Source organism: Scomber scombrus, chromosome 10 (genome assembly GCF_963691925.1).
Source record: "Scomber scombrus chromosome 10, fScoSco1.1, whole genome shotgun sequence".
NCBI classification, from domain to species: domain Eukaryota; kingdom Metazoa; phylum Chordata; class Actinopteri; order Scombriformes; family Scombridae; genus Scomber; species Scomber scombrus.
In genome coordinates, this window is record NC_084979.1 from 10,310,473 (window position 1) to 10,338,391 (window position 27,919).

The 27,919-nt window shown below is 38.5% G+C and overlaps 1 protein-coding gene across 1 annotated transcript; it reads left to right on the plus strand.

Moving 5' to 3' along the window:
* Window positions 1-4,117: 4,117 nt before the first annotated feature.
* LOC133987308 (prestin-like) lies at window positions 4,118-23,190 on the plus strand. The gene is made up of 19 exons (XM_062426626.1): window positions 4,118-4,252; window positions 5,282-5,389; window positions 5,540-5,679; window positions 6,356-6,466; window positions 6,778-6,926; window positions 8,318-8,482; window positions 10,449-10,601; window positions 11,909-11,991; window positions 12,187-12,334; window positions 13,793-13,906; window positions 14,036-14,113; window positions 14,548-14,643; window positions 14,846-14,952; window positions 15,897-15,966; window positions 19,288-19,377; window positions 19,832-19,990; window positions 21,948-22,074; window positions 22,600-22,724; window positions 23,052-23,190. Coding segments are annotated over exons 1-19 (2,055 nt in total). The 5' UTR covers window positions 4,118-4,250; the 3' UTR covers window positions 23,082-23,190.
* The last annotated feature ends 4,729 nt before the right edge of the window (window positions 23,191-27,919 follow it).

A 27,919-nucleotide genomic window follows, 5' to 3' on the forward strand; every position in this document is an offset into this window, starting at 1 on the left:
GATGTTACTCAAGACGTGAGGTAAATGAGATGTGTGTATACCTGCCCGTGCTTCTGTCAATACCTGTCTCTCTGTGTGTGTGTGTGGGGGGGGGGGGCTGCATGGGGGTCAGAGCCCATGAAGGGGCCAACTGCGGGTACCCATGAATATTTTAATATTTTAGCCTCGTCTCACATTGCCTTTTGTCAAGCAACCATCTCCCCATCTGCCACTCACAACGGAGGGAAAGAAGGAGGAAGAAGGCAGAAGGAAAGCTAATGTCACTTTAAAATATAGTGAAGTGGGAGAAAGAGATAGGGGAGGAGAAATCGGAAAAAAGGACAGGATGTAAGCTCCTATGTTCCTTAACCCTGTCACTCACAAAGTGAAGAGAAAGCCAAAGAGGGAGGGAAACATAAAGCGCCCTTCTCAAATTTGTTCCAAAGAAAAGAAGGAGGGAGAGAAAGCTAAAGCCAAACTACCCGTGTAATCACTTACAAGGGGAAGAGGGGGTGAGAGAAAAGGGTGGAGGGAGAGTGAAAGCAATGGTGGTGACAAGGTAAAGGTGAGGCCGATGAGGAGGGAGGAAAGGGGGGAAATGGAAATGGAGAAGACACTTGCTGGACTGAGCGTCACTGCTGGTGTTTGTTAGGTCGCAGCAGAGAAAGAGGGAAAGACAAAAAGAGATTACAGGAGAGATGAGAGAGAAAATTTAGGAGTAAGGCAGTGGTAGCTGAAACACAAAGAGGATGATGCTTTCCAAGACCAGGGTGTGCCTCTGCTGGATAGTTTTTATGTTTTAAGGGAAGACTTTGGTATTTAAAAAACTTGATATGAATGAATCATCTTGAGTCTTCAAACAACATGTGGAGACGCCGTAAGTGACTTGTGGAAACCAGCTTGAGAGATCATCAACATCTGTACTGATGATGAAGAAGTGAGAGGGAAATTGTGCCTGAACCTTCCTATGTGTGAGCATCTGAGTGTGTATCTGAGAGGGATGCTGTGTTTGACCCAGGAGAACAAGGAATAAGAGTGCTGCAGTCAAAGAGCAGAAGAAGTGTTTTCCACCCGTCAAAGAGGTATATACTGTACACACTCTCTCACAGCTTTCTTTCATTACTTCTATGTGCCATTCACAGTGTTTATTTCCTGTCTTTTATCTCAACCTTTATCTGAAACTTTGAAGCACTAGCGTTAAACTTCAAAAGGTTAAGAGGATGTCCCTCAGTTTAGAGGATTTTTAAAAATCTTTCTCTCCTTATCAGGACATTTGGTGCAAGGACGCAGCAGTGACCGTTCCTCATTTCCCATTTCAGACTGACAATCACAAAATAACTAAATGTTCCATTTGAAACCCAACAGAAAATATATTTATGGGAAAGATTGCTGAGACTGTAAAGTGCATCCTGAGCATGCACATGGTAAAATAGAGGGAAACATTTGCTCTGCTTGTGCTTTAACCTTCATCCTACCAATATATTTAACATTTAAGGACTACAGAATTGAAAGAAAATACTATAAGAAACAACCAACATAGAAAAACATTTCATATTTTTCAAAACATTATTCGTTATGTAATTAATGTTATCTAAAAGGGCCCCTATACACTGGTACTGTTAATTAGCACTTATTATAACAGAATCATAAAAATACACAAAGTCATTCAGAACAAATTGATTGACAATGTCATAAAAATGTGACTGAAAGGATATAGCACATGTGAGATATGACCAAAAAAAGACCCTGGTGTCTGCTGTTACCCCAGTCAGTGGGACTAGGGTTAAGCACAACATAAAACAACATGCAATGTAAACAGTAAAGTTTTTTTTAAATTACTCCCTGTGAATAATTTTAATGTGTGTCTACATTTGAAATGTATCTCCTTTTTGTTCTAATTCATTGTTAAAGATTAAAGTTAATTGTTCATTTACAATTGTGCACACCTCTGGTCACCTTTGGTTCCAGTAATACTTTTTACAGATTTTTTCAGTCCTCCATCTTTGTTATAAGGTTGTCTCAAAAGTTATCAGTGTTTTCTGCTCTTAGGCTCTCGGATTGGTGATGTCACGTGAACGGCTGCCTCTGATTGGTTCATCTGGGACTAAAACAACAGGTGATCCACTTAGGACCCACTCACCTCTCTATGCTGAAAAATCAGTGATAAAAACAAATAATTTACCCTCAAGAATTGCAAGAATATACATCCGTCAAGTTATTTCACACTGATAACATTTTACTGTTTTTGTTAAGCTCTGAGTTCTCAGAGTGAATTCAGTAATTTAAAAAAACAAAACAATTATTATTATTTTTATATTTTGAATATTGCATTTCTGCCTGACAGTTTTTTTTTTTTAAATCATTGCTCAAATACAAAAGTTTCAAATAGTTGAAATAGGAGTTTTAATGTAACTTTTTCGTTATTCTTATGATTCTTTAAAGAAATAAAACACGAGTATCAATGTTTTGCAGAACACACCTGGTGCCATTTACTGATGGATTTTACACTGTATTCACATGTGTGGATTTGCAATAAGAAATGTAGTCAAGATTCATTAATTTCACTAAACAGATGTTACACAAACACGTTATTGTTCAACAAAAGTGATTTCTGAAGTTAGTATTATCAATTCAAAATTGAATTATGTGGTCCTTTATTGATTAGGCATGTGGTGGGCAAAGATCACTTCCAGAGAGCTCAGATATGAGATTATGCAGAGCCAGGAAGGAATCAGTGTGTCTTGTTTTACAGTTATCTTTCAACTACCACTACCTTTTATCTTTTTTTATTTTGGCTCTTATCTCCCTGTTCAAAGCCAAGCCACCTATCTCCTCCCCGGCTCTCCAGCGCCGCCACCAGGATAATCGCCGAAAACGCAGCCAGCAGCAGACATCCCCTTCCTCCTCTTCCTCATCTCACCCTCATCCAGGGCCTTCTGCCATCCTTCTTTCAGACACTAGCATGACACCTTGGGGAGGCCTAGCTCTTTCCGAATCCTCCTTTACCTCAATCCCCCCACCTCCTCCTCCACGACCCCCTCAACCTCCACCTCCACCTCCGCCTGCTCCTCAGCCCACGCCGTCTACCCCCTACCGTGGGAGACAGAACAAAGATGAAGAAATTTCAAGTTTTAACTCTCAAGTCCCATCCCCACCTGTGACAGTCCCTCAGGACAGTGCAGGTATGGTTGGCACAATTAGGCCAGTGATACTCATGTCTAACCATGTATATTTAAAAAATAATGTCAAGCTGTAAGTTTAGTTTTTATTGTTTTAATTTAAATGGGAAGCAATCCATACTGTCTCATAGAAAGAAGACTTGTTATCTGACAAACAAAAGTGATGCAACACACCCATACAAGTGCTTTCAGTTATTCTGGTGGACTAAACTTCTTTAAAAACCTTTTTGTAGCAGACACTTTGTTGTTAACATTAATAATAGCAACATTTCAGTTCAGTGACCCATTAAGCAATTTCATTGAGAACTGGAACACTTCAGTGGGATTCAAAAGCACTCATTGAGATTATTATTTACACCTGTTATTTTTATGCCATTATAAGGCAGAATGTCTGCAGTGGTAGTGATTTATTATGAAGATGATATAACAATGAGTAGTAAGGCAGGTAAGGGAGATGTCAGTGAAGCACAACCTGTATGCCCAGCCCTGAGAAGAGGTCTGATCAGGCAAAATGAGTAAAAAACCTGTGTGAGTGGGTCATGGGCGTAGAACTTGAGTAAAGAACTTTAAAGTTGAGCGTGAAAACATAGGCCTGTCCTTTTAATATTCTGTCTAACACACACTGGGCTTTCACACACACACAAACACACACAATCTTAACTAAAGGTCCACTAATAGGGACAGCTTACTTATACTTACATATTTAAATTTTCTAAATGTTTTTCGATCTTCCATCAAAACATCTGCTCTCACTTTACCCACGTCTGTCCTTCTCTTTCTCCGCAGGTGGAGGGGGGAGAGAATTACGGGCGAGGCGGAGGGTGTTGCCCCAGCGCCGGGTGCCTCGTCCTCCCCGCCTCCCACCACTGCGTCCGGTCACTAACCTCAGTTTCTCTCGGAGCTTCACCTTTTCTTTCTTCGAGCTGCCACTGCACCAGTCACCTCGCTGCCGTGCTGAACGCATCCGAAACCTCATGCTGCTTTTGAGACAGATACACTACTGAAGGATCAGTGCTGCGTGGACAGTATTTTCCTTTTCATAGGACGCCAATCTGCTTTTTTCAAATATATAATTTTGTTTATAAGTGATACATGTAAGATTTTTATCATTGTTAAATTACCAGGGGGTTAGGAGTGAAGTTTATATCTATGAACAAATGAGGCATCCTGTTAAATCTTTGTGTATGAATTTCTGAAACAAAACTTACCATGTTTATTTGACATCTTTTCAATTTTCTGTAGAGTGCATACCTTATTTTTTAATGAGCTGAGGGTCTGGAGCCCTGTTTTTTCTCTTTTGCAGTGAGATTAAAAGAATGATAACAAACACTTAATATTCATTTTGAGTTTCTGTAAAGACAGTATCTGTAACAGTTTCTATTCATGCAGTCTATGTGATTCCCACAGTTCTGGGAAAAAAGCCCAAGTTTCCCTCTTTTTATCTGAATGTGCCTCTCATTCTTCATTCTCAAATGTCAGTTTCAATAAATTCCACATTTACTTGTCAAAAATGATCGATTGTACAAAGTAGAATACATTCAAATAGACTAAATTAGAGAAATATTTCTCTTTCTCATTTGCGGTCTCTCTCTCTGTTACTTTGTCTCTCTCTTTCACAGACGCACACATACACACACATTCAGACCATGAGTCTCTGAAAGCTGAGCTGTGATAATAGAGGCATTCAGAGTTACTGAATGGGAGGGGGGGTGAAGGGGAGGAGAAAGGGGGCTGTAAACTCGCTGTAATGTGCAGAGTTCAAGGCTGTTCTCCACCTTCCCTGACTCACGTGCGAGTTCGGGGGAATGTGTGTGCTTTACTCTCATACTCTCGCTTTCGCATGTGAACTCTTTGTACTCGTGCAGCCTCATGCTGATACAGAATAGGTCAGCCTCTCTCTCTGACTCGCTTGTTTATCTGTACATTCACTACCAGTCTTCTTCTGCTTTGTCATGTAACTTCATTCACATATTTGACACATAAAGAATAGTCCACGAGACGCATTAAACACAGACCCTGTATTGCAACAAGAACAAAGTGAAAGTTGGCTGAACTGACAGTAATCATTTAGGCTTTAGATTTTAGATGGACAGCATTGACCGAAATGGCCTTCCCCACTACAGGCAGTCTTATCTTTCTGTCGCCTTGGATGAAGCACAGCTGGATGTCCTTGGGCAGCGGGTAGAAAAGAAGTCCCTGACGTTTTTGGAGAGGGTGAAGACACAGTGTTGGTGAGTCAAAAGATAGGTTTTGTTTTCGGAGTTGCTGCATGTCAGTTTGGGCCTTCAACCACACTTTAGGGCTAACAGATGATTTAGGTCCTTTATCTGAAGCCCTTTATGTGTGCGTGTGTTTGTATGTGTATGTTTGTGTTCCTCCAGGTGTTCTGGTCCAAGGCTGAAGAGCATTCTGCTGGGCTTTCTTCCTGTCCTGTCATGGCTGCCTCACTACTCCATCAAAGAAAACGCCATCAAAGACGTGGTATCTGGAGTCAGTGTTGGGATCATGCATCTGCCGCAGGGTGAAGATGCAGCAACAGATAACAATCACATATTAATCACATAAAGTGTTTTTATACATATTAAACATCTAAAAGTCGCCTGGATAGAGCCATGTATATGTGACCTCTTCTTATCATATTTTCCACATAATTTAGTCAATTGATTTCTTTGAGAATTTGGGTTATAAGTTCCAGTATACATGTTGAAGGCAAAAACATGACAAACATTCATGAAATTTTTTTTTTACCTGACATGGCAAAGACATTTTAAGCAAATGGTGCAAGCAAGTTTCTTTCCGGGACCATAACACCTATAACTGCAATTCAAGAATGCAATCATATATGATATACATGCTTCTGTGCATCGATAAATGTTCCTCTTTTCCTTCTTCTATCTTTTTCCTTTATTTGGCAGTTCTTGTAAAATCACCCATCAGGGTATCGGTCCTGTCAGAGAAACTTGTACAACTTGACCTTAAGGTGTCTGCCGTCCTTTCAAAAAACAGAATGCTTCATGAGTGCAGAGACCCTGTAATCCTCCAACAATCCTCTGATGAGTTTAAAAAAAAAAATGCACAGCCATTTCTGAGCAGTTGAGTTCTTAAAAGATACAGGTTATTTATTTGCTTTTAGTAATATACACTAGCTGTTCAATGAAGACAGGCTTTTCATCTCCACCTCTCCTTTTTTCCCCCAGGCATGGCCAACGCCATGTTGGCAGGAGTTCCTCCAGTGTTTGGTCTGTACAGCTCTCTCTATCCTCTGATCATCTACTTCATATTCGGCACTTCCAGACACCTCTCCATCGGTGACTATCAAATGATGTCCATATCTAGAAAGTATTCAGTGAGGAGTATTTCCAGGATTCAATGCCTTGCTTATTGGCACCTCTGAACATGTATTACTGAAGATTATTGTTTAATATTGCACAAAATATCTTTTAAAAAATACAACACCAGTCAAAAATTAGCCACAAAAAATGACATGTAAAAAGGAACGCTGACTATTAAGACTTGAATGCATTCATACCACTGTGTGATTAACAAATACTCTTAAACCCAACACTGCATTACTGAGTTAAGATCTTCTGTACTGTTTGTGTGTCTGTTTATGTTACAGGAACTTTTGCCGTCCTGGCCATCATGATTGGGTCTGTGACGGCTAACGTGGAGTTGCTAAGCAACGGCATTGAAGAGAGTCAGGTTGATATGGAAGCAGCCAAAGTGAATGTGGCTGTGCAACTCACCTTCCTTTGTGGCCTCATACAGGTACACACACATACACAACAGACAATACATTGGTAAATAGTATGCATAAGCACTCACTCACCGCTCTGCAGTTGACCTCTGACCTCTGACCTCTGACTCCATTATGGAGATGAGCAGAAGAAGAGAATTCCCCAGTAGACTTTCGCTTAAGCATCACAATTGTTTTCATCATTGTACCTCTATTGATGTTCATACACAACATGCTGTGTTCTCTAAAACACTCAAACTGCACTGTTGCTTTTGTACCCTTCTTCATCACAGGTCAACTTGAGGTATTAAAGAAAATATCTGCCCTAAAAAAAATTTAAATGTGGAAAAATTAGGTATTTGTGATGTTCATTTTGTTGTTTGGTATATTTTTTATTCCTCTGTAATGTATGGGAAGTTTATGCTATTACACCACACCCCAATCCTCTGCATGCAGGTTCCCCTTGCCAGTTGATGTCACAGGTACAGAGAGAAGTGGGTGATCCCCATCTCACCTCCTACACTGCCATGAATTTAAACCTCTCTGTATTGACAGGCATGTTGCCCTTGTGTTACAACAACTACCAGATCAACAATGACCAGAGTGGAAAACAGCCATATCTGTTGGATTTTCACTTTTTCTCAACTTGAAGACCTCACTCTTTAGTCATTGCTCACTCTCCCACCTATAAAACTTGCATCTGACTCCAATAGTGTTATACCTATTGAAATGCCTTCTAGTAAATATTAGGAAATCATACTGACATGCAGGTTAAAGGATATGGCTAGTAATTTTCTATATTTTTCTTATTGTTAACAACTCTCATAGGCAGAGCCAAACCAACAATGAACTCATCATACTTACAAGTATTGTGTGCATATCCAAAGCCTGATATATTGTGTTCCTTTGTGCTGTAGACCTCTGTTGTTGTCCAAAAACTACTAACATAAATAATTACTAACAAATCAAATTACATTATTAGTTGCTTCCCCACTAAGAGTTCAGGCATGTCAGTTTGTTCAGAAATGGCTCCAAAGACTAATAACAGCGATCAAGATTTTACTCTCGAGAAGTTCTGTGTAAGGCAGATGCCACTTAACATGTGCAGGAATGCACTTCTGTTTACAGAGTTACATGTTGTGATACAACTACTTCTTGACTTTATACTCATGTTATTTACAACGTACCATGTATAGTCACAAGAATGTCACCCAGTGTGGATCACTGACGTGTTTTTGGAGAAATGGAGCTCTACAGCACAGGCGAATATGACATACCAGCAAAAAGTAAACTACAACACGTGGTGTTATAAAAGCATGACAGGTCACTTAAATCAAATAATGAAAATATTCTGTATAAACCATCCACCATGTCAAAAATCTGTAATTTAAGGCTGTGTGTGCATATGTGTGTGTTCCCTCAGCTCCTGCTTTACCTGCTGCGTGGCGGTGGTGTGTGTCGCTGGTTGTCCGATCCTCTTATTAGAGGCTACACCACAGCAGCAGGCCTGCATGTGATCGCCCTTCAGCTGCCACTGATGACTGGAATACCTGCACAGAGATACACTGGACTGCTTGCTTCAGCTTGGGTCAGTTGAAAGACTGTAGTAAAGCACACACACACACACACACACACACACACACACACACACGCAATACACACACACACACACACGCAATACACACACACACTCATGTAAGCAAGATTTCACACTGCATAAGTGTCCTCAAGCAAGACTTTGAAGCTACACAAGCTCCTGTATGACTTTTATGTGGCTGACCTCAAGGAACAAGAAAAAAGAGCTGAAGTCCTCTCTCAGCTAGCCTCTGATCCTTCAACTTCTGGAATTAAGTGAGCTTTCTCAAAGGGGTCCAATTCATCTGGAAAGCCACTTTCTGTCCCTATTCTTTAAGCTAAATGCATATCCAATATTATACTTGATGGACGAATTTTGGCATCAGTACACAAAGATAACACATTTGGTTGGCATTCAAAAATTACAACAATTTATTGGGTATTAATTGTTTTTGAATGTTAACAAGAGAACGGATGGAATGGAACGCCAGGCCGGGCTTTTGTGGATCCTAATTGTGTCTGTTACCTCATAACTCAAAGAATCTAATTATCTTGGAAAAAAGTATTGTATGCGGTAGGGTATGTAACAGACTGTATATAAATGTGCGTTCAGACCAAAAGCGTCTGACGCGAATTGAGCAGCAATTCTACATAGACAATGAATGTAAATGGCGCGATTATATCAGGCGGCGCGAATGAAGCGTCTGGAGCGTCTGAAGCGGCGCGAATAAAGTTGGAAAAATTGAACTTTTCAGGCGGCATCGCGCCGGGACATCCAATCAGCGGCGAGTATCTCCCGACGTCACATTCGTGACGGCGGGCACATCTATTGCACACAAACATGGAGGAGAAATTGATCGTGGCGGTTTGTGGGCACCCGGTCATTTATGACAAGACAGCGGTATTTTACCGATCTTGTACAGCAGGTACAGTGCAGCAATGGTGGTTATTTCAGCCATGGTTGACGTGAAAAGAGAGCGGGTTGAGAAATGAGCGGGCAAACGTTTGCCCATGCGCCGTTTTTTTTTTTCGAGCGACAAGCGCGAATGAAGCAATGATCCAAAAAAGTGACATTTTGATCAAGCGGCGCGATAGAAGCGTTTCAAGCAATTTTTTCGCGTCAGACGCTTTTGGTCTGAACGCCGCTTAAGAAATGGACGTAACATCCGTGACGTCACCCACTGGTTTGTGGACTGCTGCTCGGAGGCCAATATTATCGGATCTGAGCAGCGCCAATCCTGAAAATTTCAGGTGCATGCCGGGAAAAATAAAAACACGGATTCTACTTATATGGGCATCAGGCGGGGCATGGGGCCCCCTCCTGAACCTGTGAATCAAATCAATGAATTCTCCATTGACTTGTATAGAGACGGAAGTCCTTTTGACACCAAAACGGTCGCCCCCTGGTGGCCTTTTGATAGAATGCAGTTTTAAATTACTTCCGCGTTGGCATCATTTCAGACGACAGGAACTCCCCGCCTGGTATGTAAGCGATTTTGTTCTTAGTCTTGGCATTACAAGGAAAATTCAAGCTTGGCATAATACTTTCCCAAACATGAACCTTGTCACCGCTCCATGAACAGCATTTCAAAGTGTAGGTTGAGTTTGGAAAGTGTCAGGGCGGGTCATGTTTGTCAGTGGTGGTTTTCTTCTGGCATCACTGGACCATAACCTATTGTGCACTGGAGCGGTTTAAAGAAAAGAGTGTCTAGACATATCTGACAGGGAAGTGGCCTCAGAGCATTAGGAGATATATTCTGTTAAGAGTTGATAAAGCAGCGTACATACATTGTTAAAGTCATTTAAAAATATTTATGGTAGTTGAGATTTAAGTTACTTGTTGATGTGTTTTTGGTTTTTAAAAGAAGTGTGTGTGTGTGTGTGTGTGTGTGTGTGTGTGTGTGTGTGTGTGTGTGTGTGTGTGTGTGTGTGTGTGTGTGTGTGTGTGTGTGTGTGTGTGTGTGTGTGTTTTCTTCCAGACTTTAAAGGATGTTCTGAACGGAGTAACCAGCGCTGTACCAGGAACTCTGTCAGTCTCCTTGGTTTCTATGATGATACTCATTGGAGGCAAGATGCTGAATGAGCGCTTTAAGAACCAGCTGCCTGTCGCTATACCATGGGAACTTATACTGGTGAGGCAGACAGACAGACAGACAGACAGACACACACACACACACACACACACACACACACACACACACACACACACACACACACACACACACACACACACACACACACAGTAGACTCATGCCCATAAGATGTACCCAGATGGACAGATGCCACAGTGATGAGCTGATAAATGACTCATAATTATATAAAAATCTGTTAATATCTCCAGAGTCCCTACATACAATACATTTCTGCACCTGGCCACTGATTAATCATCATTCTGTCTTCTGATAGTTTGTTTTGTTTTTCTTTGTTTTGTGCATTATTTTTTTTAATATTATTTATTTTTTTCTGCTTATAAGTTATTTTAATTACTATAAGGATCTCACAGTAAGTCACTGTAGATAACTGTAACTAAAAGCCTAAAATAAAATAAAAAACATAAATTTCAATTGATATAAAAACTTATAAGGATACTTGCAAGAGTTACTTAAAAATTAAAAGCATTTTTATTTTGTTATTCCAAAAATAAATTACAAAAAATTTAAAGGACCATTCTGTAGGATTTAGTGGCATCAGCGTTGAGGTTGCACATTGCAATCAACTGCATACCCATCCCCTCTCCCTCCCCTCCCAAGCATGTAAGAGAACTTACGGTGGCTGCAAAACTCTCAATAAACATGAAAGGCCCTCTCTAGAGGCAGTGTTTGGTTTGTCCATTCTGGACTACTGTAGCAACATGGTGGGCTCCATGGAAGATGACCTGCTCCCTTTGTAAACATAAAGAGCTTATTCTAAGGTAATGAAAACACATTGATTCTTATTTTACTTTGTTTAAGTGTTATAATGGTAATTGTATGCCATAAAAAACATAGATGAGCAATAAAAATTAAAAATTAAAATTAAAAATCAATCTCCAACCCATATTATACCCTTAAACAGTATGGTAAACTAAGATGCTGAATGAAACACATCCTGAAAAAGGGGCTAAGGCAAAACTTGCCAACATGGACACTGAACTTGGTGCATACAGTGATGGAAAGAACCCAAATCAAACACCCACAAACTGGAAAAGAAACATCTGATTGGTCATCTTTATATCTTTTAGATGTATATGTGGGTTCACCTAATGATCTATTCAAGTATGTGAAGTTACAGTATGTTTTGGGAAGATCAACACCCAACTGTTTATCATGGATCTGCGTGTGTACAAGCAGACTGACTGATTTGACATTTGGATGCAGAATACTGTATATTGTTCTTTTCCAAACTGGACATTCTGCACAGAAAATGTCACGTCAAATAAAACGTCGTTTTTCTCTCACAGATTGTCCTCGGCACGATCCTGTCAGTGCAGATGGATCTGGCTGGACAGCACAGAGTCCAGGTGGTGGGACACATACCCAGTGGGTCAGTAGAACTGTGTCATTGTCTGTTTTTCCTTGTCATTTCATTTTTCTATGTTTTCTTATAATTTCTCAGACTACTGTGTTGATTATTATCTTACCTTAGCTTACCTTAGATTTGAAGTGATATAGCTTTTGAGGCTTTTAGATTATTACTTAATTTCAACCTTTCTTTCCTCCTCCTCCACCTCTTCTCCAGCCTGTCTTCCCCAGTTCTTCCGTCGTTGTCGCAGGCCAGAGAGCTGTTCATTCCAGCTCTGTCTGTCGCTCTGGTTGGCTTCAGTTTCCTCTCAGCCATGGGCTCAGTGTTTTCCCACAAACATGGCTACCCCGTGGACTCCAGTCAGGTAAATTCACAGCCGTTTTAACTCCTTCAACTTTTGTTATAAAATCTGCTTTTTGAATGATTGCTAAAAAAAAAGATGTAGAAAAGTCCATATTATTGTTATACAGATACATAATCATTAAAACCAGCTAAGCCCTTTTAAACGAAGTACAAAATTAAACAAAACAAACAAAAAATATAAATCATATCACCACTGATTCATAAAATGTGTAAAGAGAGTTTAAGAAGAGTTAAACTTGAAGTAAATTATCCTTTCACACAGAAATAATCCAGTGTGAGCCCAATTTTAAAGTAATTTAGTTATTTTTGTGCTTATGTTGATAAGCACTTTCTCTGTTGACATGTTCTTGAGCAAGATACTCCTAAGGCACTGCTTCTTAAAAAAAAACATCTCAGTAAACTTCATGCAGCAATATACTGTTAGCTTACCATGTGACTAGTGTTATATATAGTGCATACGGCAGCTAGAATTGCCAGTAAATAACAACATGTCTACAGTGTTGCTCCAGTACTATATAGCTTACTCATGTTAAAATTGTACTTAGACCTCGTGGGAATTAAATGTGAGCTGTATCTATGTCTGTGTTATTGCAGTTATTATTGATTGCCAATAGAGATAGATAGATGTTTTATAAAAAGAATGCCTCAAGATTGAAGGAGTGTCCAGAGAATTCTGCCAATGTTAATAACCCTAATAAAACTTAGTTCAGAAATAATGATGCAGGGCCACGGCTCTGTTCTCAGCAGTGATCAAGTGGTGCAAAGCAGATGGATGGTTAAAAGTGGGTCTGACTTTTCCTCACCAAAGGTTCTATGAGCCAGATGAATTCCATTTGTAGCTTCACTGAAAGAAAGATGCTGCAGAGATATTTCAGTCAAACCAGTAGAGTGAGGAAAAATGTTAAATTAGGATTTGTCACATAATGTGAGCCCCTCAAGATTGGAGCATATGTAAATGAAGGACAAACAAGAAGAACAAGCTCTGGTTAGATGACAACCATACAGAACTAATCAAACATGTGTTGTGCAGATCTTGTGAAGTATTAATTAATTGGGAAGAGTAACGCTTATTTCTACAAATTGATTTCAGTGAGAAGAAAGTTGCTAAAAATGTATCAGACTTGATACCCTGCATACAAAAAATACTAATGATGAACTTGAAGTACTAAACTTTGTATTTTGTTAAAGAGAACTGGTGGAGTGCTCAAGATTTATAACAAATTCTTGATTACATTTTCAGGCTTTTGGCTTATTAAGCTCTAAACTTAACAGTAACATTACCAAAAATCTATGAAGCTCATAAGTTACCTGAAGACCATTTTCATTTCACCCATTCAAATCTTGGAATAATATTTTATAGTTTATAATAAGATCACTCTAACCCTAAGATATTATTTTGGAGTTGAACAGATGAAAACATGATAACCTTTCAAATTCCTTGGGTCTATCGCTGCTTCAGGACCTGCTGGCTCTGGGTCTGTGTAACACCGTAGGAGGATTGTTCCAGTGCTTCGCTGTCAGCTGCTCCTTCTCTCGCAGTATGGTCCAGGATAGTATCGGTGTCAAATCACAGGTATCCCATTAAACCCAAAAGTTACTGTTGTCTTTAAACAATGTTGAATACGTCTTTTTCTTTTTCTATTGTCCATATTTCTCATTAGTCCTTTTTTCCCCTCTGTGGTGTTTTTATTTACTTTCTTAGATGGCAGGTTTGGTATCAGCTCTGGTGATTCTAACCATTTTGTTGGAGATCGGTCATCTCTTTGAGCAGTTGCCAAAGGTAAAGTGAATCTGTGATGACAAATATAATTTATGTTTGCTACATAAGTTGTTAAACAAGGCCTCACATGTTCTGAGGGTTAGGGATAGGGTTAGGGCTCCCAAAGATATGAATGTGTCATTATTGAAGTTTTCATATACACCTCTACAAGGTTATTGTCACACAGTGCACGAGAAAAGAAAAAAAACAATATACGGAAGAAGATTTTGATGCCAGTGCTTGGAGCAAATTCAGGTGTCACAACATGCAGATGCCCAGTCATTGACATACAATGTAAACAGTAATGGGGCAAGGATAGATCCTTGTGGGGCACCTGTGGATGAACAGAGGGTAGCCATTTTATGATTCTGTACAACAAAGTTTGCGTTGGCAGTTCTTATGAAAATCATGAATTATAGAGCTTATCAGTGAAGATGTTTTACTGTGTGTTCCAGGCAGTGTTGGCAGTGATCATCGCTGTGAACCTGCAGGGGATAGTGGCTCAGATCAAAGATGTGTGTGTGCTCTGGAAGTCTGACAGATTAGACCTGGTGGGTCACACACACATACATACACACACACACACACACACACACACACACACACACACACACACACACACACACACACACACACACACACATCATTGTAGTTTATCATTATTCAAGCTCATAACACAGAACCCAGGTCACAAACAGCAAACATCCCCTCTTGATCCTGCACCTTTCATCTTTCCTCCTATCTCTCCTTTAGCTGGTGTGGGTCACATCATTGATTTCTACCCTGGTCTTTAATCTGGACCTGGGTCTGGCTTTGGCAACTGTCTTCTCTCTGGTCATATTCATCTACAGGACACAACAGTAAATATTGAATATTTTACTTGTGCTACATGGAACATTTTACATTAACAAATCATTACTGCATAAGAAATTCTAATTATTATCACAGGAAATATCTTGCGCAAATGAACTGTGAATTGTCCCCCATAAGCTGATAATACTTTCTAACTTGGAAATAATATCATTTCCCAGCCAGTGGGCTACCAACTGGGGTACCATATATTAAAACTGTGGGGAAAACTAACAGACAAATGGAAAACAGACAACTTTTGAATCAACAATCATTTACTGTGGGGCCTGTTAAATGAGAAACTCATTTATTGATATTTAATTAATTCAAAAACTTTTGAATAACATGACGTCTGACAAACAGAGTACACTATATCATTCGCATTTATACTGTACATCATAAAGATGCATTGTTTGGTGGCACAAAACAAGAGATAATGTAATTGTACTTAAAGTTGAAGTTAACTATTTTTACTTTGTACAATTGTAATAAATACATAATAGGTGGAAAAATGTTGTTTTGTAAAGTACTACAGAGACATAATGATCTTTGCAGTTAAATGCAAAGGAGATTGTGAAACTTTGACTGTATTTTTGATACACAATAGAACAAATTTAACAGCAGTTTATAAAATGCTGCATTTAATGATTATTGTTTCTGATCATACAGTATGTTTTCTTGTTTACTTGTATAAAGAGAATATTAGGGTAACACAAGGGTGAGAGTGTTCCTTTTTTTGTTCTTTTATGATTTTCATTTAAAATACAAAGGGTCTGTACTAAGGCAAAGACTGAGTGGATTTGTCTTGTCGTCATTTATTTATACATTTTTTTCATACATCTTAAAACTTTTTTATCTCCTTCCCTCCTCTCACTTGTCTCCCAGGCAGACTTGCATTCTCATTAATATTCCCCTCTGTCTCTCTCCCGTCTTTCATCTTGTTCTCATCTCCCAGCTCCTCCACTGTTGTTTTGGGTCGTATTCCTGGTACAGACTGTTACAGAGATGTGGGACTCTACACTGAGGTACACTCAATCTGTTTCACAACTCTCACAAAAATCTCTTGAAAAACCTCAATCTGTTTGATAAAGTTTGGTTGAGATAAATTGAAATGAGGCCTAAGATCATTAGGAAATTACATGAAAGAGCAAACACATTCCAACCAAAGGCTTTGAACACTCAAACTTTTTGTCATCATCTGCCATCTTTGTTCTGTGTTCATTAACTTGCAATTACTTTTGTCTGGATTTAATGATATGAAAACTTTCCGAAGATGCATTTAATTCATTTGAAGAAGAGGTTAATTTTTAAACTTTTAATTAGCTGACAGTAGCGATTCCTGTCCATGAGCTCAAACCAAGAACTAAGTCAGTAATTCATTAAGAGCCCACAGGTTTTTTATCTGAACTCTTCTCCGACTGTTTTCCTATGTATTCAAAGTTTCTATTTTTCTCCACCAGCCACCACTCTCATGTCTGTATGCTAAATATAAGACTGTAAACAGAGGGACAGAGGGACATAGCTAGCTGGGCTCTGTCCAAAAATCCACCCACCAGTATCTCTAAATTTTGCAATTACCTTGTTTGTTAAATCTGTGCACAAACAGAGATGTAAAAATGTACATGTTACATCATCATTTCCACTGAGGACAAGAGTCCATGAATGATGTCAGTTCAATAATTAGTTACCACATGCATGTAACACACCTTTTTTGTGTACAGATTAAACAAATAAGGTATGACCTATTAATTAGTGAGCTTTAGATGGGTGGATTTTGTTACCTTTGAACAGAGCCAGGCTAACTTTTTCCCCCTGTTTCAAGTCTTTATGCTAAGCTTAGCTAACTAACAATACGAGCATGACAGTGATATTGACCTTATCTAACTCTGGCAAGAAAGCAAACAAACATATCTCCTAAATTGTAGTACTATTCCTTGAATTAAGTTGTTTTTCACTTGGTTAAACAATTACTGAATTATAATGAAGGCATTAAAGAAGGCAGTGTTGTTACAACCCCAAAACATTCAAACATTCTATTTGAAATCACCACCATATTGTCTGTTTTTTACAACTAGATCACTTTGAACTTTTTCTATCTCCACTCTCCTGTCATAATGTTCCTCTGCAGCTGAGCTACAAAACTTTTTACCGAACTTGTTCAAATAAGTGTCAAAGACATGTGGCAGAGTTCAAATTTGAATTCACAGAAGTTGCTCAAGATATTTGACATTTTATCCCATTAGTTTTACTTTTGGACTTGAAACTTGAAAACAAGTTACTATACAAATACTGTGCTACTTCACAATAATACTACTATTATAATGAAACAAATGACTGCTTTCATACTTATATCTAATATGGAGCCTGCCTGTATAATTATCTATCTAATGGTTCATGAATCTAATGGTTCGTAATTCACCAGCAGACCATTATTCACCTCCAATATGCAAAGGACTGATTCACACTGACCTTACATAATTGCTGCTGATCTTAGCTGATTGCAGGCTCTGGACTTGCATATCTAAAATGTCATCAGTGTGAAACACAGTCAATAATGGATTCTCCACAGCCTGTCTTGTATATGCATATGAAACACACCCTGCTTCCAACTGGATCACAGCATTTGAAATGCAAATGCAAATCAGCATGGCAAGCACTAGATGGGTACCAATGTGCAAGATGTAGATCAATGTCAGTCTGAATAAGTGCCAGTTTTTAATGGAAAGAGATATGAGAATCAAGATAGATCTTAAAGTTTTATGTTTAAACATTTTGGATTGCCTAAGTATTTCACTGTACTTTCACTCTGTACATAAATGGGTTTTAGAAACTGCAGGAAACCATTAGATCACTGCATTCTCAACATGTGCGGCAACACTCATTAACACCAAATTCTCCGCTGAAGGTCAGTTTTTTATAAACGTAATGAGGCACTCTGAATGGTGCAACTGTCATGCAGCCAAGACACACTAAAAATAAATCCCTGGCTGAAAATCTCCATCTGTCACCCATCAAAACACCAAACTGTCAAAAGGCAATCTATCTGAGCTCAGAGCATCAGTGGATTCCTGTCAATGTCTCGCTTTCTCTGTTCCCTCCACTTCATTCTCTCCTCAGTCTGTTACACTAGTGGCTGCCGCACAACTCCCCTCTGTGCATTTTGTCAAGTACACATCGTGCATTCATAATGGTGTGTGTTGTAAAAGTCCCCCATCATTAATTCATTTTGTATACATGACCCTATTCTTTCTTTTTTCTTGTTTTGATCGTACACTGTAGAAGCAGATTAGTTTGGTTCGTGTTCATCAATAAATAAAACAGCCAAGCTTTGTTTTGCCCAAATGCAGTAGATCCTTTATAGGTTGGCACTAACTCAACAGCACATGCACAGTTTGCTTGGTTGAAACAAATATGGGTTGAACAGTAGCTGACAATGAGTCGTCATTACTCGTCTGTTTTGATTTTTGTTATCAGGCTATAATAAAATACCCCAATCATGCGATGGGCAGCATCTCCAAGATAAGAAAAACAAGGTTCTTAAATGTTGATTGTTGCTCAATTGGAGAGATTACCTCATTGTTTCACCTCAAAATGAAGTCTCTAAGTATCTAGGTCACAGTTTTAAAAACCATTGAAGATAAAGTATTTGTCATAGCAACAAAAGGAATTCATACAAATGGAAGATGGCGTAGTCTTTAAAAAGTGAAGGATAAAAATACAATTTATGGCTAAATGGAGTGAGTTAGTATGCCTGTTAGAAGAAGCTGGACTGCAACTAAAGGACCAATCACAGAACTGTTTTATTTTGGTTTTAATATTTGTTTCAAAATCTCCTCCTTTTGACTGAAATTGCAATCCACATGCTTTAATAAATGTGAAAAAGACAAGTGAAATACAATAACAAGTAAAAGGAGGCCTTTATAAAAAAGCATCCTGTTTTTAAACTTATTTTATAATCAATTCATCACTATAATCTATGTAGTGGTAAATGGTAAAATATTAAATAAAATAAAGAAATTTGTCCTTTAATATTTCCCTCAAAATGACATATTCTGAAATGTACTGTACTAGATGGCTCATTGTTAGTTTTAGAGCCTACATCCTGTTTTTTTGGTAATAATTGATAAGCATGACTGTTTTCCATTTACTATGATATGCAAGCACAACACAGTTACAGTAAGTGAACCAGATTACTGTTGCAAATTCTGACCCTTTGTCCGGGCTTTCACTATTGTGCTAAGTTATCACATAAAGATGGGACATGCTTTAAATTATTAAGATTTTTTTTTCTTTTTAACATTGAGCATGTCATTTATTAAATGTGTGTATGTGTGTGTTTTTAACAGGCGATGCAAGTTCCTGGCATGACTATACTCTCCTGTTCCAGTCCGATTTACTTTGCCAACTCTGAGCTGATCTTCACAGAGATCAGAGAGGTGCCAACAAATGCTGCACACTCACACACATGCACACATAGACACACACACATACTCATACATTAAAAGAGCAGTTTGAAATGAATAAAGATTAGGCTATTAGCAAGAAGGAGAGAAAGAGATGATGTTGAGTGCAACAGTTCAAGATTGAGAAATGGGCTTGTAATTGTAATTCAGAGAGTAAACGAGGCTGCATTCCTTCCACGTGAAGTCCAAATATCTGGATATATTTTTACAAGCTGCAGTGCTGCCAGCTGCTTTGTACAATATACAAGGTGTGTGTATTCAGCTGGCATGTGTGTGTGCATGGCTGATTTTTGTGCTTGTGATCCCTCAAGTTAGAAAAGGGAAATCTCTCAAGAATGTTTGATGAAATTCTCTGTTACACCAATTGTTACACGGCAGCTTAAGTGTTCTAAATGTATTTTCCACAATTTTTTCAATCAACGTCCAGACAGTGAGTCGTGATCAGAAGGAGAACCCAGCTGGAGCCCATACCTCTTCCTCCTCTCCCTCCTCCTCAGCCCAGTTACTGACACACACTCATTGCTTGGTTCTGGACATCAGCTCCGTCAATTTCGTGGACTCTGTGGCCATGACAGCACTTCGCAAGGTGAGAAAAAAAGAGCTGCCTGGAGTGCAATGTGTAAACTCACCTTCACATTGATTTTCATTCTTTTACCTTTATTTTGCTGCTTGGCGCTAATTATTTAGGTGATTCTGCATTAAACTGCCCAAAAATCATCTGTCAATCAAACAATGAGTTACCATACTGAGGATTTTTCTATTGATTAACTTTCTGTAGGTTCTTTATTCCTGTCAATGGTGTCTGTCTTTAATTACATTGTTTTCTCTGTCATCCAAACCAGGAGATTAACACGCATATTATCTCTCATGGCATGTCATGATTCATTTTTTTGAAAACTCAGCATCACTAATACCATATAAAAACACTTGAATAATAAACATTCAAAGTCAGACAACCACACAACCAGAAAATTACAACACAACCACACAAATAAGGCTAGACAACCACAAATCGCATAACAGTGGTATTTACTTTACGCTCATCCACCCTTGTGAAATGAGGAGCACAAAAACTGTTATTAGTGAAGTATAATTCACTGTGACTAACAGGGTGTAACTGCTAAAGTAATGATGAGGTATTGTGTCAAGAATAACTCTGTCATTCAGTGAGGGCATAAAATTTGACTGAACAATAGTTTCAATGTTTAGTCCTTTAGTTCTATACAGAAAGCTTAAATTAATTTTAAATGCTTGAGTCAAATATCTTGAATGACAGTCTGCTGTCAAATATTTGTATGACTCAACAGTAATGTAATGTGGGTACCATTTTTCAATAGCAGTCATGTGATAGATGCGGAGAATAGCATGTACTTTATCTTATCTGCATTTCAAACAAGTCTATGATTAAGAAGTAGTGAGTGGCAAGCATCAAAGGAAGAGCGAAACTGAGTCTGAGTTGGAGAGGAGCCAGATGTATATAACAAAGTATGATTAGCATAAAAATGGATGTTGAAGTATATTGTACATAGTAGTGGACAAAGAATAGAGCCCTGTGGCAGCCAATTAGTGATGGTAAGAGGGCTTGACTCACCAACATCAGCAACAACAGTCTGAGTTTTCCCAGTAATTTAACCAACTGAGCGTCATCTAGACTGAAGACTATATGTATGTTAAATTGGATTTAATGATCAGCATGTCAAATGCTTTTGAGAAGTTAATAAAGAGAGCAGCAAATATCTTTTTTTATCCAGAGTGGAGACAATGTCGGCCGTTGCTGCAACTGCACCTGGTTTTGTGATGTGACTCGGGCAAAAACCAGACTGTTGTAAATTCAGTGAGTCATTAAGTCAATGACATCTTATGCAACTCTTCCATGGAGTTGGAGTTATACCTTTTGAAAAAAATATTAAATATGTGCAACAAGTGTGGATAACTAGTAGGGCCTGTAAGATGAGGAAAACGGGGCTTAAGGTTAGCTCAACCCACAGATTTGCAAGTTTATAACCTGAGCAGCACTTTGTCCGCACTATAGTGACCAAACTGAAAGAAATTTGCCGTCAGAAAAAGAAAAACTTTGCCAGCATTGGAGTTTAGCAGACAGATTTGTAGACATAAAGTCTTCTGTGTAATCACTAAAGCTAAAGCTTTTTACCCCTCACTGACATATTTTTTCAGTTTAATTTTATCTGTTAAGACGTGAACAGCAGCACAGGTTGATTTCAAACTTCAAATAAGTTTTCAGACCAAAACCTTCCAATTGAGCTTTTTTTTTTACTCATGAAAACTGCTTCAGTGATTGACTGTCCCCACATTGACTTGTTTCTGCTGACCAAAGACACATCCAATTAATTATTATGTAAAGCTAGATGAGATATCCAGTAATTGCATATTAGATAATGAAATGTGATATGCACCCTTTTACTGATATGACTTTATCTCTTCCTCCTCTTTGCCCTTAATGATAACAGAAGAATATTCATTCACCAGCTTCAGAGTCTACACGTGCTTGAATATGTGTGTGTGTATGTGTGTGTGCGTGCGTGCGTGCGTGCGTGCGTGCGTGCGTGCGTGCGTGCGTGCGTGTCCATCTGTGTGGGGTGTGTGCTATTCAACAGGTTGTAGAGGACTTGGGAGTCCAGGGTGTCAGTGTGTTTCTGGCAGCGTGCCCAGGTCAGTTTCATGTTTCATACTCATTTATCTCATAGTATGGCTCTGTTTCTTTGTCTCACACCCATTTGTTCACTCACTCATACACCCATGCTGTGTTTTTCCAATGCTGGAGTGTGTGCATGCATTTGAGAGTGTGTCCTACTATTTCCACAGATCACCGACAATCACATGATAGTATAAATGATGTGTGTGTGTGGAGGTTTTTGTGTTACTGTTACCACAGGTCAGACCACTCCTCCCACTCTGTAGCTCTGTTTTAAACGTTTCCCTTTCTGATTTTTCCTGTATATGTAGTTATTATCCAACCTGGGCTAAGTCTTTATCTTTTTTGGATATAAAAAAACATTTTAAAGACATCACAGCAACATCATCAAACACAGCTGTACAACAGAGAACAACAACGTGCAATTAGACAGGATAATACATATACTATATGTATAATAATGCACTGCAGAATGCATCAAGTAAATACTTTTTAAGCAGAACATGGAGTTTTTGAAGCTACGGTATTCTTGGTTTCCACAGATAGAGTTTTATTCCAGCTCCAGACTCAGGGTTGTATACCGGATAGTCTACCCAGCTCATGTCTCTTCCCATCAGTCCATCATGCTGTTCAGAGATGCCTCAGCACCCTGCCCAGGCCTCTGGAGGTATGTAGTGTCCTGCTTTCATGTCCAACCATACCGTAGACATAAGGAAAAAACATTTTTGAATTAGTTTTATTATTTTTTGCTCTTTTTTAATTTAGTAATTCATTTTAAAAATGTATTTTCTATATGATTGTCTGTGAGCACAATCTTTAAAAAAAAATATCCTCAGGAAAAGATAATCATGTATCTATTTTGCAGAACTGGTTGAAGAGATTTAAACTGTATCTGCAGGCACATTAATGCTTTTCATGTCACTTCATATAATAAGTGTAAAATAGATTTCAAGATATATTAACGGTTGTATAATGTATTGTCATCTCTTCTAAGGAAATCAACCCAAACGTGACTGAATGTTGAACCTACAACTCGCCTGGTGCTTTTAAACAGGACTATAATCTTACTGTAACAAGAAGACAGGCAGAACTTCTTGAGGTAATAGTCCAATTTTTAAGGTGGCGGACAGAACAATCACAACTTCTTCTTTTTTTCAAAAGAAAGTCATTTACACCTTTAACAGTATGTATATGTTTGCACTTTCCACATATTTTCATTTTTAAACAATAAATGTAATTGTCCCCCAATTTGCACTATTATTGACCTCTATGTCATGATGTATTTAATTAAGATTTAAGATTTATGATTCTGTATTGTCATTGTACAACAACATACAACGATATTCAGGTGCACTCAAGGACCGGGCTCAAATATCAATAAATAAATTAAATAAATAAATGCATCCATTCATCATGGTCTCATCTGCACAGCAAAACATGTGCCAGTTGTTGTACCATAAAGTAAAGAATAGGTTGACAATTTCTGTCCCAAACGACAGTCAAAATTTAGAAATTTAAGTTTTAGCCATCCAAATTAGCCAAACGAAGTTAATATATTTATATATATATATATATATTTAATCCCAAATTACTTTTCTGTTACTATTCTTCTGCTGCAGCTGAACGGGAAAACTGTCTGTTACGACACAAAAAGTAAGGACATTCTTACTAAAATGACTGTTATTATGGAAGATACCCAGTTTATTTTACTAGCCATGGCTATAGCTTCATATTATCACCAGTTTATTTGGACAGGATCCTCAAATGATCATCGTGAATAGGATGAATGATTACAGCAAGAAAAACCTGTTTTAATGTTTGGAGGGACGCCTGACTGTTGGTTTAAGGCATACTTGAATGGCTGCCAGTAAAAACAGTCGTCACAGGATAGTTTTCGATCTTTCGTCCTCTGAGTTATGGGTCCAGGATTCTTCCACTTCAGTCACACCCGATAGGATTCAAACCCACAATCCCTGGTTAAGGAGGCCAGTGTCTTGTCCATCAGGTGTTCTGCAATAACTTAGTTGGGATATAATAACTTTGTATGCAAAAAATGAAAGGTGCTCAGTCTCCAGAGTGACAGTGCAGAATAAGATGAAAATAAAAGTAGATGGGAATTGGGTAGTGTTTTCATAATTACGTCACAGTCTCAGTCTGTCCTGTTTGTTTTGGATTAAGCAACAATAGCAGCGTTGTCTTACTGTAGGTTACTGTGCAGAAAAATATGCAGTTCCCATCCAACTTTTTCTTTTGTTTGTTTGTTTTTTATTTTCTTTTACTTAGAGAAGTGTACACTGTACCTTTCACCTCCACGCAGTTTTAAAGAGGGCTTTTCAAGAATGTACCAATTACACTGAAGCAATGTGTTCACTATATGCTCTTAAAATTACAATCCATGTGACTGGAATGTGAAGAATGACTTTGGTTATAATGTGAACTAAGCAAGTGATTCAACAAGCGTAACAATCCTTCATTTGTGTGATAGGATTGTGTTGGGATTGACACTGTAGTCTATATACAGTATATATAATGTATATATTTGTAATCCAACATAAAAACTAATCAACCTGTGTGGTTTTTTCGTAGTTTGTTACAATAATTTACAACACCGACTTCTCACAGTTTTCCTCATAAAAATGTAAAAGCCATAGGTATTTTAATTACTGAAATGGGAAAGTTAAACAATAATGCATTGCTTACATTTTGTTGGAAAAATATGTTTTAAATGTATATTCTGGTTTCCTTGCGTCTTTTTTTTCACTGCCTGTTTGTCCCATAGTGAATGCTTTCCTTGCTCTGTGTTGGTAACATAATTGTGCTGCAGTTTATTATGCCATAACCCTCTAAAAAAAAGATTTCAAGAAACCTTCCTAAAAATGCAAAATACAGTTTTTAAAATATAATTGGCAAAGATGTTTCATTTACTGCATGTCCCAGAAATTCAATATTACAGCTGCGTCATTATTGAAAAGAAAGGCTCTCTGATTGATTAAAGTAATATTAGTCATAATCAATCCCGCCCTGTTATTGGCCTCATAAACAGTAACTACTTATCTGTTACCACCCTTGTGTGTCATACTGAGAAAATTAATAGGAGGGCAGAGGCCAAAGTTTATAAAAATGCACTGCTTATGTGCTGTTTTATTTAAATACATGTCATCATCAACGTCTTCTTTCCCTGGTGGAGTAAACTGAACTGTCTTCCTGTTACTTGAAGCAGGCAGAGAAAGTGCTGTGAAGAACCTCAGAGGTTAAGAGGCTGTATGTGTTTCTGGGAGTGAAACCAAGTTTAATCAATAAAAACAGAGGCCATGTTCAGGGATCTCAGAGGAGTTAATATCTTCTCCTTACTGAAAACAGATTTTCATCTCCTGCCTTACCAGACAACCAGACGCCTGTCTCTTGGGCCTCCTCTGTCACTTGTCCTCTGTCTTTTCCTCTATGATGAATGAAAATACTGAAAACAAGTGAACATCTAAAAATATTTATAAACCTGTGCTGACAAAAGCCAGAAGGAGAAACATGTTTGATATTGTTCCAAAAATTGCTTTGAAATAAGAAAATGAAGCTACACATCAGTTGACAGTATCAGATCTAAACATGAAGTGGGAGATGTGATCAAGGGCATCTTGCTGACAGTGAAAACCCACTATTAGAAGATGGTTTTGATCCAATGACCTATGCCTTATGGGCCCAGCATAGGTCTATGCTGTCAGTCATATGTGTCCCCAAATTGTTGTTTGTGAAGGCCTGCCCATGGTTTCAAGAATAACAGTTCACAGTTAATTATAATTTAGCTCTAAATAATAACATGTCCTGTCTGCCGTCAGTCACATGATGACCTTTCACCTGAGGGCATCATTACGTGCCCGAAAGGTAAAGTTAGTAACGGAGTTGCAGCTGCGACCAGGGAGGGAAGCAGCGCGAGAAATAACAGTGATTTGGGATTTCATGTTGCTCTAAAAAGGGACAACTTTACTGCAGGTAAGTGGGGTTTGCAGCTGTATTATGTGCGCATTGTAACATCAGGTCTTAGCCACCGGCTAACCACAGTCTGTTGCTTGAGGTAAAAAGTATGATAGGCGTCTTGTTTGTGTTTGTCTTAGTTACTTTCTTTTGTCATGGGCGAATCGTATTTCTGTTCACCGTTTTAGAGAATTTAGCCTAATTGTAATTTTAAGTACATTAGTGTTACTGCTAGCTGGCAGCTAATTTGTGTGTTTGTGTTTGTTTGTATGTTTTTATGCTTTTTAATCGTGATATTTCATTCTGCAGTGCAAAGATGCACCATAAAGGGAGGAAGCTAAAATAAACCGGATTTAAGAACGGAACTGCGTGAGGCTGCTTGAGGCTGCTTAAGCTGGATCCCTGCCCAGCTGAGTTGCAAAGAGCACAACAGGTTAGAATAACACATGTACCAGTTGTTTAAATTGCAAAGGTATTAAAATATGGAAAACAACAATAATAAACACTGTATTGCAATGTAATAATAGTGGCTCAATGTCTCCTACTTTAAGGGAGCCCACAGAAAGTGTGCGAGGAACAGAAGCTAACGAGAAGGAGACTTAAGCCAGAGAAGGTTCATTCTCGAGCCTGTTTAGACTACAACACCCAACTGATGAACCATCAACTCACAGCTATTTCAGCAAACTGCGACAGCAGGTCAGTCACAGTGAGCCAGTTCAAAGCACTATATGTGATCCTTGTATCATGTCATGGTCACCTAACACTTGTTAAATCAGCTAATATCTCTACTGTTATTATTATTTTAATGTCCATAGTCTCCGATCAGTACAGCCCTCCAGCAGCAGTATCAGCAACAGCAACTGTACAATGTACCCAGTTAGGTAAAAAAAACCCTTTTGCTTTACATCACAATGGTGATATTCATCATATTATGAACTGATGATAATGAGGGAGATATATTACAAATATATTGTTTTTGGTGCCATGGTTGATATGCATAACAGCTATAGTTCATATTGCTGTAAGAAGTGGTAGATGTAATTCAAAAGAAGAGGTAACAGGAACATTTGAGATGCTATTTGATGATAGTTGAGATGAGACAGGTGAGTGTGATTTTGCCCTGCCAAATAAAACTACTCTGATTTTTATGTTGATTCAAAAATCACATCTAATTTGTTAACTGAAAGAACATGTCACTGCCAAAGTAACACACATGCACAGTTTCGTTCGGTGGGCGACAATGATATAGTATAATGTGATTTGTTTGTAAGATTACATGTTACATTCTGTTTGAATATGGGTTGTTATAATTTGAAAGATTATGCTGTACCTTATGTATATGTATGCTGTTTTGAAGTCTTGTTCCATGTGCCCCTTTTTTAACTTTGAACACCTGCCCCTCTGAAGGTCTCTGCATGGCCCTGTCCCCAAGCAACAATGAGTGAGCAAAACTTCCCCTGTGAAAACAAAGACACCAATGACATACTCCATTGTATTGGGTGGAAGTTGTTAGCTAGTTTGTATTTTGCCAGCCACCATACAACATAAAAAGACAAAGAGGAAGTGGCCACTGATCAGGGAAATAAAACAGCCACACATCAACATGAGTGTTATAATCAGGTCAGGATTAGGGTTGTGACCTCAAAATCGTTTACACTCATTGACCCATTCAGAGAAAAAACGAATCACTGTATCAGTCCAAAGGCAGTATAGGAAACCAGCGGGGTGCCAGTAAAACATTGTTGGCAGAGATTGGTCCACTCTATAAACCTTTGCTGTCTCTTCAGTAACTCATGTCTTTGAGGCCAACCAGCCACGAGGACAAAATGAGTTAGCAGAGAATGGTTTTGATCCACTGACCTCCAGGTTATGGGTTGAAATTGCATGCGCTGCACC

Excerpts from the sequence above, each read along its gene's own strand:
- LOC133987308 (XM_062426626.1), top strand. Across the intron at positions 8,483-10,448 it reads GACTGCTTGCTTCAGCTTGG|ACTTTAAAGGATGTTCTGAA; the intron begins GTCAGTTGAAAG and ends GTTTTCTTCCAG. Across the intron at positions 14,644-14,845 it reads AGTCTGACAGATTAGACCTG|CTGGTGTGGGTCACATCATT; the intron begins GTGGGTCACACA and ends TCTCTCCTTTAG.